We start from the raw sequence: 18,535 nt of genomic DNA, 5'->3' as shown, positions 1-18,535 counted from the left end.
CGCGAGATTGCGAGATTGGTCAATTCTCGCGATCTCGCGTTCTCGTGTTTTTGTGCTAATTGCCTATTCAGTTATATGTAACTATTTTCAAAAACACGAGAACGCGAGAACGCGAGATCGCGACACTTGACCAATGTCGCAGTCTCGCGTTCTCGCGTTCTCGCGTTTTTGTGCTAATTGCCTATACAGTTATATGTAACTATTTTCAAAAACACGAGAACGCGAGAACGCGAGATTGCGACATTGGTCAAGTGTCGCGATCTCGCGTTCTCGTGTTTTTGTGCTTATAGCCTATACAGTTGTATGTAACTATTTTCAAAAACACGAGAACGCGAGAACGCGAGATTGCGACATTGGTCAAGTGTCGCGATCTCGCGTTCTCGTGTTTTTGTGCTAATTGCCTGTACAGTTGTATGTAACTATTTTGTAAGGTAATTCGTCACGGTAAACTCGCGTGCAACGGCGTGAACTGAGGTGCGCACAAACCATTGTATCCAACATCTTTAAGACACTGCTTATTACTGTCTACAAACTCAAAAAGTTGGAAGAATGATGTTGGATGATGAATAAAATCTCACGCTCGTGTCTTTTGACATCAAAACGACGAAATAAACCACAAGGTTCATAGAAATTTCTGCTTTGCAAATTAATGCAGTTTATTTCAAAATGGCTGCTCAAAATCACGTGACTTTTGACAATGTCAGAATGCACATTTTCCAAGTCTTTTGATTATACAGAAATATATATGTAGACTGGTAACATAATAAAGTCAAGAACACGCTCCCTTTCTTGCCTGTGAACTGACTGAATTTGACAAATATTGTCTGACAACTAACAGTCAAATAACCAACATGGATGCCAAATGGTATTTTTCAGAAAGAGTTTGTTTGTTTGTTTGTTTGTTGTTAACGCCGCACTCAGCAATATTCCAGCTATATGACGGCGGTCTGACATCAAATATATAAACACTCATTTGGGTGGCCCAGTCGTCTAAGGCGCCGCGATTCTCTGTGCAGAGTTGCGTCAGTTGGGCACGCCCGAAACCTATGATTGTGGGTTCGAATCCCGGTTCGCCCTGATTATGTTTCTTGTTTCACCATACCCGTTCTCGTGGGCTTCATCGAAGAGGTAAACGTCTGAGACCTGCATCACTTCGGGCTTTCCTCTCATATTAAGCTGACACGCTGTGATATAACTGGAATACTGATAAAAGCAGTGTTAAACCCAACTCTCGCACTTACTCTATAGATGACTACGCGTTTAATCGCTAAGAACATCGAAGAACGAAGCGGGATGTATTATACGATTATTCATGACCTCATTTCTGATGATTCGATTGTGATCTTGTAACATTATAACGCAGTGAGTGACGACGTTAATTGTGAAAGGGAAGTGACCGTCAGTTTGCTCTCAATGGATGTTGTGGCACTTCTACCGTAATGGCGGCTGCATGAAGACGATAAACATCCCAGTGTCACCCACAGGGTACGGGTAATTTACATGTTTGTCGTGTCTCGAAATATGAATTGTAAATAGTGTATCGTGCCAAATATATGGTGAGTTACTGAATAAATACAGCAGTTTCAAGAAAGTGGTAATTGTATTTATAATGTTAAGAGTATTTTACAACATGGACCAGGTTTATATTGTATCTTATGAGTGATGTCGGGATCGAGTTATCGCCCTTGATGAATGGTTTGTTTATTATAGGGTTAAGATAATGATTTTGTATATCATTGATTATTAAGTTTATGTTCATGTACAGAATATAAACGTATGTTTATATGAACTGAATGATTGTATGAATATGTATGTGTATGAAACCTATGCAGTATTGTTTTTTATAATGTTATTGTTTTGTACATTAAAGGATGTCATTATCTACTCTGGCAATAAACACTCACACCCGTAGCCTATGTTTGAAATTGTATTTTCCTTCACAATCCCCGGTTACAATATGACAATCGGTTTGGGAGAAAAGGTACGTGTAATCGACCTGAGGATTGTGTGAGCATATGCGGGAAATACCCGCCTTAAATAGGGGTAAATATTTTTAAACCTTGTACATTTTATCAACATCCTTAAAGAGGCTGTACATAATGTTGATATCTCATATAATCATTAAACGACTCGTGGTTGTTGTTTATTGTACAATAAAACACTAGCCCCTCATGGTTTATTCTCCCTGCAGTGTTTTATTGTACTCCCACTCGTCGTTTATTTCTTTAACAGTGGCCCGCTCATTTATGATAACATGCGGGCGGTTTAATGATAGTTTTATCCATTTTAACTATAAAATAATGTAAAGCGGGATGTTTTGTAGTCAGGTTGGAGCGGATGAAAATATGATAATTAATTTTGTATTTCAAACTGGTCTATGAGAATTTTGCCTTTCATGAATATGCTAGCCGTGTATAACATTGCCTCATGGAGAAACTCACTGGCCTGTGATTATTTCTGTAACTGTAGTACTGCTGGTGCGGCTTAAAGCAATATTACTCACTCACTCACTGACGGTAATAGTTTTGTTTCCAGCTTTCGGACACATTTATGTTTTCACCATCATTGGACATTCATGTACACAATTTCTTTTGTTAAATTATATTGAGCATGTTGAGGGTTTTATCATAAAGAACATAGGAAACTGTAACAACGGGAGATGACTCAGACTTTGTGTATGTAAATTACATAGCATTTTCAAGCTCAAGTCATAAGTTTGCTAAATGCTACTTGGAGAATGAAGAGCATGAAAGAAGCATGACCAAAGGACTACTAACGTGCGCATGGGCCTTGACCTTGTGATATTACGCATGCGCACGGACAGCGTCTAAAACGCGAGAACACGAGAACGCGAGATCGCGAGAAAATGAAATGTCGCATTCTCGCGTTCTCGCGATTTCGTTATTTTGTGGCCTAATTTGACAAGTCGAGATTGCGAGATTGCGAGATTTTGCATCATGTCCAAATGTCGCATTCTCGCGTTGTCGACTTATGACAAAAAGTGCTATGTACCAAAAACACGAGAATGCGAGATCGCGAGAACGCGAGATTTTGGCCAAATCTCGCGTTCTCGCGATCTCGCATTCTCGTGTTTTGGGCATATTTACCTCGTTTCCAAAGGTCGAGATCGCGAGAATGCGAGATCGCGAGAATGTCCCTTACAGTATTCCATACATTTCACTGTATTTGGTAAAATCACATTCTACATTTGCGTTGAATGAATTGTGAATGATGATTATAACTTGTGTAAACATTTTATGTGTTATCTGAGTAGCAAGACATGGCTCTTCGTGTACTGCTCGTATCACTAAAATCTATTCTGAGCATTGTCTAATTTAATGTATTATGAACTTCGAATAAAAGTGGATTCATTATTTCTGAATACCAGATCGTCCGTATGATGTGTTTTTCATGTTTGTAATCATAACGCGAGTGTAACACGGAGCTAATTCTTCTGTGTTATAACTATAGGTGGTGTGAGCTATGGAGGTGTAGGATGGATATTTACATGACAGTAATCCTTGCTTGCTATGCTGAGGACAATAAGCAGAAGATGGGACGGATATACGTGAAATATGAGTATCAGTGTTCAACAAAATCACATGATATAGATGTATATAGATATATACACTAAATGTACTAATTGTTTTGGTAGCTTTACTGAACTGTTTCGCGTTATGAAACACAGAACCGATTGCTCTCCCGTTCCTGCAGTGAGGACGTGTTACATTCACTTGGCCGTTGATCGGTCTAAGGGAGATAAATCGTGATGCAATGTTTTTTGAAGCGCCGTAAAATGCAGTGAACGAATGCACTTGAGAAGCCATGAACATTCTACCACAGAGTGTGCCGTTTATGTGGGTTACAAATAAATGAATCCACTGTAATTCTACGTTGGTCAACGCTGCAATATTCAAGCTACATGGATATGATAATTACTCGAGTATGGAAGCAAGAAACCAGTGATTGACATCACGAGCAACATCCAAGTCGTTTGGTCACGATGACACTGAATCAACCAAGTGACGGGGTCTGACCATCGCATCCATTTGGTCGCCCCGAACGACAAGCATAGGGTGCCGAGGACCTATACTGACCCGGAATTACAGCGGGGAGACCTTGAATAGGCTGCTTGTTGTTTTCCGCCGCACTCCGCAACATTCCAGCTATGACCAGACAAACCTATGATTGATAGTAAGAACAGCGTCCCACGTTTATTAAGGATGTTTTTAGAAACTAGTTTTAAGTATTTTGGGTACTTCCAACGTTCTGCTATATTTGCACTGATGTAATAATTTAAGACTGAATTCATACTTTAAGCTAAGTACTAAGTATTAAATAGTTAATGACTTGCTTTTCTAAAGAACTGGACACCTTTCAATCAACTGCACCAAACTTTTGACCACTCGTTTTGGCCTCATGGTTTATTCTCCCTGCAGTGTTTTATTGTTCGATAAACAACTCCCACTTATTTCTTAAGTATTTAATCTCTCATCCAAGCCTTACTATTTGAATGATATGAACAGATATCCAGTTGGACAAGGTGTGTAATTGTTTACACAATTTATATGTAATCTAAATAGCCAGATACAGCTGTTCACATACTGCTTTTGTGAATCTAACATGAACATATCGCACAATAGAACACACCTGAATTTTACATGGAATTGTGATAGAATTTTAGATATTGACCGTACTAATTTTGAACGCATGTGGATTCTATAAATTATATATTTATATGATATGGAATTATATCTGAAAATAAATCCATGTGACATGTTTGTAATCATAATTTCAGTATGTTATGGAGCTTTTTCTGCTCTGTATCCTGGTGATGTTGTGAGATATGTATGTGTAAGATGAATATTTTTACAAGACACTAATCCTTGCTCGTCACGCTGGGAAAAACAAATGAGCAACACTTTTTTGTTACAGCTTTAAAGACGTTATTCCGATGACACTGGTGCAGATGGAAGATCCACTGTTCTGCCACGTGTCCTGCAGGGGAATCAGGCCCAGGAGGGTCAAGTCAAAATTAGATAGGCGGATCATATGACGTGGAACACGAAAACAGCCAAACGAGTCTAGAATGTTACTTAAATTCGTCACCAGATTTCTGTACGTCATAGAAGGTGACTAAATTGGTGATCAGTTGGTCACAACGGCTGCTCAGCATTAGTTAATGTAATTGTTTTGCTAAATTTACTAAATTGTGGCGTGTTGTGAATCACAGAACCAATAGCTCTCTTGTTGTTGGGAGGAACTGCCACATTCACCCTGGAACTGAGCGGTTCGATGGTAATAAATCGTGATATCACTGTTCGTGCTGTCGATATATGTTCCACATTAATTAATCCAATGTACATAAACGTTTGCGTGTGATAACACGAACATGTAATTGCTGTTGTGCTATCGATGCTTGATGCAAAGTACAGAAACATACAGCATTTACGACTTTGTGCTTATTGTACATTGCACCAACCAAGTGAGCTTGAAAGAATTAGTTTGCGAGCAGCTTACAGAGATATTAGCCACTGTATGTTGGTAAATAATTATGTTAAACAGGTGAAGGAAACCCGCAAGAAGGGAGTATCATAACTTATTCTCGAGTAAATAATTGTAGTTTTCCTGTCATCAATATTACAGCTGTCTCATGTCAGTCTGTAAGTTTGTTTGCTGTTGTCGCGGCACTCAGGATTATTCCAGCTCCATGAAAGCGGCCTTTAAATAATCGAATCTAGACCCAGTGTGTTTAGAACAAGTACAAGACGTCTATTCGCCTCCACTCGCCCCTATTTCTGTGACCTGCAAGCAGCTTGTCCCGGAATGACACGATTTGGTAACGAACGAATCACGCCCACACCCCTCTAGGATAGATCTCACCGGCTGCTCAATTTCCCTGGACACCGGTAACCTGCTTGTCTCGGGTAAGTGTGTTGTCACAAGGCTTGTGTCTGCTTCACTTTTAACGCTACACACCTGTCCTACTGTGTACTGGTAACACCGCAAGGGTTCATCTAACTATACAGTCATCTCCAGGCAGATTCTCATAATCGGGCACCTAATTAAATATAACATGTAGGCTAACCGGGATAATTTAAAGAGCCACAGTCATTAAATACTCTGATCGGCCACTTGACTTCAATAGTGAGCCCGATCCCGATGTATGTGTATGTGTATATCACGTGTGTCTGTTACAGTTGTTACTGACATGATTCCTGACAAATGCCACAGTAAACCATACGGGAAAATACGTCCACATGACCATATTATTTCACATCTGATATGGTAGTATGTGAACTGTACTTTCGATATGGTAATGAGTGGGTGTCACCCCATAACTATGTCACGTGATCGATACACTGCACACGGTCACAAGTGCACACACCTCATGTTGTAAAGCCAGCCTGTGACTGATTTGACAAGCACCACCCACCTCCGTCATCGTGAGGCCACTGTTTCTGGGTTCTCGGTGTCACCATGCCATACATTGCATAACAAACGCGTACTGTCAGGCCATCAATATTTTACTTATTTTCCAACTTCAGCAAGCGGACTAAATCCAAACCAAACAACCGAACAAAACTACTGAGGTACCACCTCATGTGTTCAAAACTGGTTATGAATTTCGAGAAGTACATGTCCTGATGAACTGACGACATTATTAATGTGTTATATGAGTAGTTCAATGGTCCCTGTATCCATGCTAAAGTCGGGAAAGGCGGGGGGCTTACAAGATGTGTAGAATTGAAACTACAGTCATATCTTTTCTTCGAATATCCTGCAGTTAAAATATCGGGAAGATTGGTTTTCATGAAACGGAAAATATGCGAGATGATATATGTATATATATACAGATTGGTGATTGGGTGGCTATAAAGATGAGAAACACACACACGCACGCACACGCACACATACACACACGCGCGCGCACGCGCACACACACGCACGCACACGCACACGCACACATACACACACGCGCGCGCACGCGCACACACACAAACAAACAAAAACAAACCACACACACAGGTACAGTAAGCAAAAGTGAGACTCGTCTAAAAATGTCTGCGATGATGTTTTTATTAAACGGGATATTTGGTTATGTTTTCAAGATCTGGATGATTCCAGTTTGGGGAATAGGTTAATACACAATCCTTTATTTACATTTTTGATCGGGAGAGTAAATTATCACAACTGAAGTCGGCCTTAGTGTTTAAGAGTGATAAGCTCGGGCTGAGGATGAGACGTGCATGTTTTGTACACAGGCAATACTCGACTGGTTTGTCTTTTTCTAGGTATGATGGCGACCTCACAGAAGCTAACAGAACACTTCCTGACATGCACGATATGTACAGAGGTGTTTGACAAGCCCTGTACACTTGTATGTAATCACACCTTCTGTCGGAAATGTGTCGTCAACTACACCCAAACCAGACCAGAAGCCATCAGTGCCAAGTCTCTCCTGTGTCCATTCTGCAACAAGATGACGAAAGTGTCTGCCCCTGAGAGACCAGTGGAGGAGTGGGCGGATGACGTCAAGCCCAGCTTTGTCATCCAGGGACTCTTGGACTCGTTTGGCCCAGGGTCCAAAGGTGAGAGTTGTGGTTTGTATGAATATAAATGTTATTTCTAAACAGGTAACTCCACACCTGACTGGATTATAGGAATGTGTGTTGAGTGAGAAGATATGTTGTACGGTTTCAAAATTTATCGAAAGTCATTTATTAAGTTGTTTGTAGGCTGTATGTAGACCATGAAATCGTTTCGTGTACACTGTTTTTACAAGTAACAACGATTATCCAGACATGATTCGAAAGGGAGATGGTCTAAGGTCTATCTCAGACACATTCGCTGGTTTTTTTCTGAGATCTATATGGCGAATTCTATCAGTGAGACAAATCCAATGTTATTTACATAATATTTCACATTACGTCGTATTGGGATGTTATTAATGCATGTTGTCTCACCCGTGTGAGTGATATGCTACATGAAGTTCTGTAATAGATAGTGATATAGAACTGTTACTATCTCTACATGATTACATTCATATTTCAGATACGACTCACTGCAGTTATTGCAAGGAGGAAGGGGAGACAACTCCGGCTACATCTTGGTGCTCTGTTTGTGACGACGCACTCTGTGAACGGTGTATTCGAGTACACAGACGAATTCCATCTTCCCGACACCATGACGTAGTTGACCTGTCTGTAGAGACAAAGGTTAGGGTCAAGAGAAAGGTCATCTGTAAAATTCACAAAGATGAGAATATCAAATATATTTGTAAAGATTGTAAAACAGCTGTTTGTCAAACATGCTGCATTATTCATCACAGGAAATGTGACTTGGTTGTAGAAATTGAGTCGGAGATTCCTGCCATGAAAACCGAGCTGAGAAGGAATAAAGAGGATTTGTTGAAGAAACAGGACGAGATGAAAACACATGTTGGTAAACAAAACGTCAAAGTCAATGAAGCATTAACACTTTACTTACAAATAGAAGCAGAATATCAAGTCTGCAAGTCTCAAAGCAATAAAGATGATCAAAGTCAAGGAACAGAAACTTTTGGCTGAACTGAAAGAAATGTCTGACAAACACATTGGAGAACTGAAGGCAGACATAAAGTCAGGTGAGATGTCAGTACAGATGTACCAACAACAGGCAGAGCTGATAGACCAGACTCTACAATCTGAGTGTGACATGGGTGTGTATGAGATGTACCAGGGATGTGAGGCCGGTGATGTGGAGGCTGTCGGAGTCGCTGACGTGAAGGAGAAGCGACAAATAGCCAGGATCATGTTCAGACAGGACACGGACAAGCTGAGTAGAGCACTGGACGATCTACAGCTGGGTGAGATAGACGTCCTGTATGAGGATGTGCTGGACCTGAAGGCTACTCCTGTGTTACAGGACACCATTAACGTACTGGACCTGAAGGCTACTCCTGTGTTACAGGACACCATTAACGTGCTGGACCTGAAGGCTACTCCTGTGTTACAGGACACCATTAACGTCAGAGTAGCAGGAGATACATATGGCGCAAACCTCTTTGACGTGACGGTGTTAGTGGTGAATGATACAGACACAGTGGTAGTCACAGACGATAACAACAACAGTGTGAAGTCCTTCTACACCAGGAACAAGCAGCCAGGTCACAGCAGGCTCAGTGTGGGTGATCCTCCGTGGGGTATAACAATGTTGAATGACAACCAGGTGGCTGTCACTGTGCCGGATACCAGAGAGATTGTAACAGTACAAGTCAACCCTGACCTGGTGCTGCTGTCAACCATCAAAACCAGCAAACACTACTACGGTATAACGTCTCTGACACCATCAACACTCGCAGCAAGTTCCATCTCCCCTCCCTGTGTTGATATCCTGGGTATGACGGGACACGTGCTGAAGTCATTATGTCCAGGCCAACCAAGTAGATACATCTTGAAGATTCCCACCTTCCTCTGTACCACGAGGACAGGAAACATCCTGGTGTCTGACTGGGGATCCACGTGTGTCGTGTGTCTGACTCCCGAGGGAGACGTGGTGTTCACCTACAGCCCTACAGGAGACACAACACTGAAGTATCCACACGGTATCACAAGTACCAGCACAGGCGACATCCTGGTGACAGACCACCATCTACACAGAGTCCTCCATCTGACTGAGTCAGGGCAGTTTGTTAGAAACATACTGACATCACTGGATGGTGTCCAGTATCCACGTGGAGTGTGTGTTGGTGGGCGTGGCCGTATGTACGTGTGTACACCAGATGGAGTGAAGGTATTTACATGTAAGTGAGTGAACATGTCACAATTCTCCTTTCAAAAAACTATAGTCACGTCTTTGTTGGGGGATTTAAGTGTAGTGATATGTGTCATTGTGTATTTACCTGTAAGCACCTTTCACTGTATTGGGTAAAATCAAATTCTACGTTTGTGTTGAAGCTCTCATCTTAGCCTTACTATTTGAATGTGATGAATGAAGATTTAACTTGTTTACACATTCTTCGTGTACTGCTCGCATTGAGATCTATTCTGAGCATTGTCTAATTTTATATATTATGAACTTCGGATTAAAGTTGATCAATTATTTCAGAATACCAGATCATCCGTATGATGTGTTTTTCCTGTTTGTAATCATAACGCGAGTGCAACACCGAGTTAATCCTTCGGTGTTATAACTAGAGGTGGTGTAAGCTATGGTTGTGTAGGATTGATATTTACATGACACTTATCCTTGCTTGCTATGCTGAGAACAATAAGCAGAAGATGGGACGAATGTAAGTAAAATATGAGCCTCAGTGTTCAACAGAATCACCTGAAACTACTATTGTACATATATACATTAAATGTACTGATTGTTTTGGTAGCTTTACTGAACTGTTTCGCTTTATGAAACAGAACCGATTGCTCTCTCGTTCCTGCAGTGAGGACGTGTGACATTCACTTGGCTGTTGATCGGTCTAAGGGAGATAAATCGTGATGCAATGTTTTTTGAAGCGCCATAAAATGCAGTGAACGAATGCACTTGAAGCTATGAACATTTTATCACAGAGTGTGCCGTTCATGTGCGTTACAAATAAATGAATCCACTGTAATTCTATGTTGGTCAAAGCCGCGATATTCAAGCTACATGTATATGACGGTAAATATTCGAGTATGGACGCGAGAAACAAGTGATTGACATCCCGAGATACATCCAAAGTCGTTGGGTCTCGATGACACTGTATCAACCAAGTGGTGGAGCCTTGTTGTTTTCCGCCGCACTCCGCAACATTCCAGCTATGACCAGACAAACCTATGATTGATAGTAAGAACAGCGTCCCACGTTTATTAAGGATGTTTTTAGAAACTAGTTTGAAGTATTTTGGGCCTAATACAGCTCTGCCAAGACTGGGTTTACCTGAACAAGCTAGAAGTATATCAACATATTCCGTAGGGATTCCAGGTCACTAATCTTTCCGGGCCAGACACCGTTACGTGGATGAACCTTTCTACATTTTTAGGGTGCCAACCCCATCCTCTTCTGAGTCCCGAATACCGTTTTCAGTCTCATTTTCTTATTCCTGAAACCAGAATGCTACTCGTCACAAATCTCAAAAGCATTGGGAAAAGGGTGCGATTTCAAATAAAATTACAGAAAAAAAAGAAATATTTGAAGAAAACCTTTGCGTACACCACTTTTGGGAATAAATGTTGAACCTGCATACCAAATACGATCTTATATGAGTACACATCGCTGAGTACCGAATACACTCTTAATAGACCCCTAAATCCCACTTACCAAAATGGGGGTTGGCAGCCTCGTTTTTGGGACGTTCTTAATAAACCGGAGTTAAAGTTGAGAATCTGTGAGCCCTGAAATTAATTGAGTCCTCATTTTAAGAAAAGAATATACTTTTTTTGCCAACGTTTATAAAACGTTTGTCGTTTGATATTGTAGACTGATGGTTCAACGCACATAAAGTTTTAGAAACGAGAGTCCTACAGATACGCATTTGATACGAGAGGTTAGAACTGAGATCTGTTTAGATATTTTGAATTCGGTTCATAAGTACATCCAGCGTTCTGCTAGATTTGCACTGATGTAATAATTTAAGACTGAATTCATACTTTAAGATAAGTACTAAGTATTAAATAGTTAATGACTTGCTTTTCTAAAGAACTGAACACCTGTCCATCAACTGCACCAAACTTTTGACCACTCGTTTTGGCCTCATGGTTTATTCTCCCTGCAGTGTTTTATTGTACGATAAACAACTCCCACTTATTTCTTAAGTATTTAATCTCTCACCCAAGCCTTACTATTTGAATGATATGAACAGATATCCAGTTGGACAAGGTGTGTAATTGTTTGCACAATCTATATGTAATCTAAATAGCCAGATACAGCTGTTCACATACTGCTTTTGTGAATCTAACATGAACATATCGCACAGTAGAACACATCTGAATTTTACATGGAATTGTGATAGAATTTTAGATATTGACTGTACTAATTTTGAACGTATGTAGATTCTATAAATTATATATTTATATGATATGGAATTATATCTGAAAATAAATCCATGTGACATGTTTGTAATCATAACTTCAGTTGTTATGGAGCTATTTCCACTCTGTATCCTGGTGATGTTGTGAGATATGTATGTGTATGATGAATATTTTTACAAGACACTAATCCTTGCTCGTCAGGCTGGAAAACACAAATGAGCAACACTGTTTTGTTACAGCTTCAAAGACGTTGTTCCGACGACACTGATGCAGATGGAAGTTCCACTGTTCTGCCACGTGTCCTGCAGAGGAATCAGGCCCAGGAGGGTCAAGTCAGAGTTAGATAGGCGGATCATATGACGTGGAACACGAAAACAGCCAAACGAGTCTAGAATATTACTTAAATTCGTCGCCTGATTTCTGTACGTCATAGAAGGTGACTAAATTGGTGATCAGTTGGCATTAGCTACAGTAATTATTTTGCTAAATTTACTAAACTGTGACGTGTTGTGAAGCACAGAACCAATAGCTCTCTCGTTGATGGGAGGAATTGCCAAATTCACTCTGGAACTGAGTGGTCTAAGGGTAATATATCGTGATGCGATGTTTTGTGAAGCCAGTCAAATTAAAAACTTAGACATTTTTAAAAGTAATCCCATATATAATATACAACGGCCAAATGTATCAGAGAAGGTAATTTTTAATCATTAATGTCAAAAGACGGATTTTAATTAACGAAGGTAACCATAATTTGTTCCAAGCACCTACGGTATTCGGTAATAACATCAACAGTTTAAGTCATAAGTCCCAAGCACGAGAATCTGTTGGCACACAAGTTCAGTAGCGTCAAAATTGCTGTGTGGGGTCTGGCATTGTCGTGTTGGAAGATCAAACCGGGTCCATGTGCTGCCATTAAAGGCAGAAGTTCTGGTGCTAGTACCCGGTCGCGGCAAGCAGCAGCGATGAGGTTGCCACGGATGACAAGAAACCTGGAACGTGCATTGCCACAGAAAGCACCTCACACCATGACACTTCCGCCTCGAAATCTGTCAACTTCCTGTACACAACACTGGGCGTAACGTTCATGACGGCGCCTCCACACCCTCGCCATACACTCAGCAAATCGAAGATTAAATCGGAATTCATTACTGAAGACGACTTGATTCCAATTCCTCAGAGTCCATCGTAAGTGTCACTGTGCCAACATTTGACGCTGACGTCTGTGTAATTGAGTCAGAATCGGCCCACAGTATGGCCGTCGTGCTTGAAGATGAGCAGTTCTCAGACGGTTTCGAACAGTTTAAGTTTGCGCACTCAGTCTACCCCTAAACAGTTCGTTTCTGGTTGATGTAGCCGTCAAAAATCGGTTACAGAGGTGACGTAAGACAATCTGACGATCCTCTGCATGTGACGTCACACGTGGTCGATCTGGCCCAGGGCGATCAGCGGTGGTACCCGTTAGCTGTAGACGCGTCTGTAAATCATAGACCGGACTACAAACCATCGTCCTTGCGACTTCAGCCACGGACGTTCCCGTCTGCAACATGCCGTTGGCACGTTCACGTTGCACATTTGAAAGGCGTGGCATGACAAATGGCCGTAAAGACTTTTGTTTTCTTGTGTTTTTCTTATTTTGTTAATGACTGCTAACAAGTGTGGCTGAAAAGACGTGCGGTGTTATGGCGACGTGACCAGTTGCACGTGAAAAAAAACTTTTTCCACTATGGTGCTGTGCACATGATTTTGATCGATTCACCTGCACAAAAACGAGTGTTACCTGAAGACAATACGTGGCCATTACAGTTTAAATACACAATAAGGGCCCACAATGATAACTGGTCAAAATGTTAAAATTTTAGGATTGTGAAGTTTTTAATTTGGTTCAGTATACATGCTTCAAGGATGAATGTTGTATGTGAAAACATGGACATCACTGTTCGTGCTGTCGATATATGTTCCACATTAATTAATCCAATGTACATATACGTTTGTGTGTGATAACACGAACATGTTATCACTGTTATGCTATTGATGCTTGATGCAAAGTACAGAAAGATACAGCATTTACGACTTTGTGCTTATTGTACATTGCACCCACCAAGTGAGCTTGAAACAATTAGTTTGAGAGCAGCTTACAGACATATTAGCCACTGTATGTTGGTAAATAATTATGTTATACAGGTGAAGGAAACCCGGAAGAAGTGAGTATCGTAACTTATTCTCGAGCAAATAATTGTAGTTTTCCTGTCATCAATATTACAGCTGTATCATGTCAGTCTGTAAGTTTGTTTGTTGTTGTCGCGGCACTCAGGATTATTCCAGCTCCATGAAAGCGGCCTTTAAATAATCGAATCTAGACCCAGTGTATTTAGAACAAATACAAAACGCCCATTCGCCTCCACTCGGCCCTATTTTGGTGACCTGCAAGCAGCTTGTCCTACTTTGACACGAGTTGGTAACGAAACTGACGGTAGCTCAATTTCCCTCCACAGCGGTTATCTGCTTGTCTCAGGTAAGTGTGTTGTCACAAGGCTTGCGTCTACTTCAGTTATAACGCTACACACCTGTCCTACTGTTTACTGGTAACACCACAAGGGTTCATCTAACTAAACAGTCATCTCCAGGCAGATTCTCATAACCGGGCACCTAATTAAATATAACATGTAGGCTAACCGGAATACTTTAAAGATCCACTGTCATTAAATACTCTGATCGGCCACTTGACTTAAATACTGAGACTCATCCCGATGTACGTGTATGTATATATCACGTGTGTCTGTTACAGTTGTTACTGACATGAACCCTGACAAATGCTTCAGTAAACCATACGGGAAAATAATTCCACATAACTGTATTATTTCACATCTGATATGGTTCTTTATTATGTGAACTGTAATAATGTCTCCTACTTTCGATATGGTAATGAGTGGGTGTCACCCCATAACTATGTCACGTGATCGATACACTGCACACGGTTCACAAGTGCACGCACTTCATGTTGTAAATGCACCTGCACAATGAGAGGAGAGAGAGAGAGAGAGAGAGAGAGAAAGAGAGAGAGAGAGAGAGAGAGAGAGAGAGAGAGAGAGAGAGAGAAACACGCACACACCACACAGACAGACACACATATATACACACTATTAGAACTGGATGTTAGGTTGTTCATAAGAAATGCATACATCTGAGATAACTTTTCTTTTGTTTGTTTGTTGTTTAAGGCCGCACTCAGCAACATTCCAGCTGTATGACGGCGGTCTGTAAATAATCGAGTCTGGACCGGACAATCCAGTGATTGACATAATGAGCGTTGATCCACACAATTGGGATATGATGACATGCATAAACCACCCGATCCCGTAAGTCGCCTCTTACGACAAGCATAGTTGCCTTTGACTGCAAGCACAGGTTGCTGAAGATCTATTCTACCCCAAATCTTCATGGGTCTTATGAAAAGGGGTATTTGTTAATTGTTTCAAGATCTGGACGATCCAGTCGGTGAATGGGAGGATACAATATACCCTTTCTTAGTTTTGAACGGGACAGTAAATAAGTCCCCCTACTACAGTCGGTCTTAGTGTCAGTGTTCAAGAACTGTACGCTCGGATTGTGAGGTGAGGTAAAATGGGGTTTAACGTCGCGTCCAAGATTATTGCACTGATATAGTGACATGCATGTGCGTACGTGTGTGTTTGTGTGACTGATGCCGATTTATAGTGCTAGCTCACTGAGATACCATGCCGCAGTTTAACATGAATACCCCACTCAGACACAGTATACTGACTCCGAGTCGACCAGTCCTTGTTTTAGACCCATAATGCCGGGCGCCAGACAGGGTAACAACAAGTACCATCTTTTAACGTCTTTCGGTGTGACGCGGGCGGGGATCGAACCCCGGACCTTCGGCTCTCCGGGTGGACGCTCTACCAGTCAGATTGTGGCTAAAATTTGTCTTTTGTGTACACCGGAAATACAACGGCTGGTTTATCTTTGTGTAGGTAAGATGGCGACCTCCCAGAAGTTAACAGAACACTTCCTGACATGCACGATATGTACAGAGGTGTTTGACAAGCCCTGTACACTTGTATGTAATCACACCTTCTGTCGGAAATGTGTCGTCAACTACACCAAAACCAGACCAGAAGCCCTCAGTGCCAAGTCTCTCCTGTGTCCATTCTGCAACAAGATGACGAAAGTGTCTGCCCCTGAGAGACCAGTGGAGGAGTGGGCGGATGACGTCAAGCCTATCTTTGTTATCCAGGGACTCTTGGACTCGTTTGGCCCCGGGTCTAAAGGTGAGAGTTTGTGGTTTCTATGAATATAAATGTTATTTCTAAACAGGTAACTCCACCCCTGACTGGATTATAGGAATGTGTGTTGAGTGAGAAGATATTTTGTTTGGTTTCAAAAGATATCGAAAATCATTTATTAAGTTGTTTGTAGGCTGTATGGAGGCTATGAAATCGTATCGTGTACACTGTTTTAACAAGTAACAACGATTATCCAGACATGATTCGAAAGGGAGATGGTCTAAGGTCTATCTCAGACACATTCGCTGTTTTTTTTCTGAGATCTATATGGCGAGTTCTTATCAGTAAGACAAATCCAATGTTATTTACATAATATTTCACATTAAGACGTATTGGGATGTTATTGATGGATGTTGTCTCACCCGTGTGAGTGATATGCCACATGAAGTTCTGTAATACATAGTGATATCGCATTGTTAATATCTCTACATGATTACATTCCTATTTCAGATACGACTCACTGCAGTTATTGCAAGGAGGAAGGGGAGACAACTCCAGCTTCATCTTGGTGCTCTGTTTGTGACGACGCACTCTGTGAACGATGTATTCGAGTACACAGACGAATTCCATCTTCCCGACACCATGACGTAGTTGACCTGTCTGGAGAGACAAAGGTGAAGGTCAAGAGAAAGGTCATGTGTAAAGTTCACAAAGATGAAAATATCAAATATATTTGTAAAGATTGTAAAACAGCTGTTTGTCAAACATGCTGCATTATTCATCACAGGAAATGTGACTTGGTTGTTGAAATTGAGTCTGAGATTCCTGCAATGAAAACCGAGCTGAGAAAGAATAAAGAGGATTTGTTGAAGAAACACAACGAGATGAAAACACATGTAAGAACACAAACCTCCAAAGTCGATGACGCATTAACGCTTTACTTACAAATAGAATCGAATATCAAGTCTGCAGGTCTCAAAGCAATAGAGGCGATCAAAGTCAAGGAACGGAAACTTTGGGCTGAACTGAAAGAAATGTCTGACAAACACATTGGAGAACTGAAGGCAGACATAAAGTCAGGTGAGATGTCAGTACAGATGTACCAACAACAGGCTGAGCTGATAGACCAGACTCTACAATCTGAGTGTGACATGGGTGTGTATGAGATGTACCAGGGATGTGAGGCCGGTGATGTGGAGGCTGTCGGAGTCACAGACGTGAAGGAGAAGGGAAGAATAGCCAGGATCATGTTCAGACAGGACACGGACAAGCTGAGTAGAGCACTGGACGATCTACAGCTGGGTGAGATAGACGTCCTGTATGAGGATGTGCTGGACCTGAAGGCTACTCCTGTGTTACAGGACAACATTAACGTGCTGGACCTGAAGGCTACTCCTGTGTTACAGGACACCATTAACGTCAGAGTAGCAGGAGATACATACCCCTATGACGTGACGGTGTTTGTGGTGAATGGTACAGACACAGTGGTAGTCACAGACTATAACAACCACAGTGTGAAGTCCTTCTACACCAGGAACAAGCAGCCATGTCACAGCAGGCTCAGTCTGGGTGGTCCTCCGTGGGGTATAACAATGTTGAAGGACAACCAGGTGGCTGTCACTGTGCACGGTACCAGACAGATTGTAACAGTACAAGTCAACCCTGACCTGGTGCTGCTGTCAGCCATCCCAACCAGCAAACAGTACCGGGGTATCACGTCTCTGACACCATCAACACTAGCAGCAAGTTCCAGCCTCCCTCCCTGTGTTGATATCCTGGGTATGGCGGGACACGTGCTGAAGTCAATTGGTCCAGGCCAACCTATTAGATGCATCTTGAAGAGTCCCCTCTACCTCTGTACCACGAGGACAGGAAACATCCTGGTGTCTGACTGGGGATCCAGGTGTGTCGTGTGTCTGACTCCCGAGGGAGATGTGGTGTTCACCTACAGCCCTAGAGGAGACACATCACTGATGTTTCCACTTGGTATCACCAGCACCAGCGCAGGCGACATTCTGGTGACAGACTACCATCTACACAGAGTCCTCCATCTGACTGAGTCAGGACAGTTTGTTAGAAACATGCTGACATCACAGGATGGTGTCCAGAATCCACGTGGAGTGTGTGTTGGTGGGCGTGGCCGCATGTACCTGTGTAGACCAGATAGCGTGAAGGTATTTACATGTAAGTGAGTGAACATGTCACAAGTCTCCTTTCAATAAACTATAGTCACGTCTTTGTTGGGGAATTTATGTGCAGTGATATGTGTCATTGTGTATTTAACTGTAAGCACATTTCTAT

At 41.7% G+C, this 18,535-nt stretch overlaps 2 protein-coding genes across 2 annotated transcripts in view; both read left to right on the top strand.

Annotated features, from left to right (window-relative positions):
- Nucleotides 1-10,062, top strand: part of LOC124124902 (E3 ubiquitin-protein ligase TRIM56-like) — a 27,860-nt gene extending 17,798 nt beyond the window's left edge. The window contains exon 3 of the mRNA XM_048399015.1: nucleotides 8,875-10,062. Coding sequence (XP_048254972.1) covers nucleotides 8,875-9,792 — 918 coding nt within the window. The 3' untranslated portion in view covers nucleotides 9,793-10,062. The remainder of the gene's footprint in view (nucleotides 1-8,874) is intronic.
- LOC125381669 (protein wech-like) lies at nucleotides 5,861-18,535 on the top strand. Its single transcript, XM_048399026.1, has 3 exons — nucleotides 5,861-5,927; nucleotides 15,983-16,279; nucleotides 16,745-18,535. The coding sequence occupies exons 2-3, from the start codon at nucleotides 15,988-15,990 to the stop codon at nucleotides 18,424-18,426; spliced, it is 1,974 nt and encodes a 657-aa protein (XP_048254983.1). The 5' UTR covers nucleotides 5,861-5,927; nucleotides 15,983-15,987; the 3' UTR covers nucleotides 18,427-18,535.

Source organism: Haliotis rufescens, unplaced genomic scaffold (assembly GCF_023055435.1).
Source record: "Haliotis rufescens isolate VD_foot unplaced genomic scaffold, xgHalRufe1.0.p SCAF_19, whole genome shotgun sequence".
Classification (NCBI taxonomy): Eukaryota; Metazoa; Mollusca; class Gastropoda; order Lepetellida; family Haliotidae; genus Haliotis; species Haliotis rufescens.
Note: the sequence above shows the minus strand (reverse complement) of the source record. Positions and strands in the feature narration are given on the sequence as shown.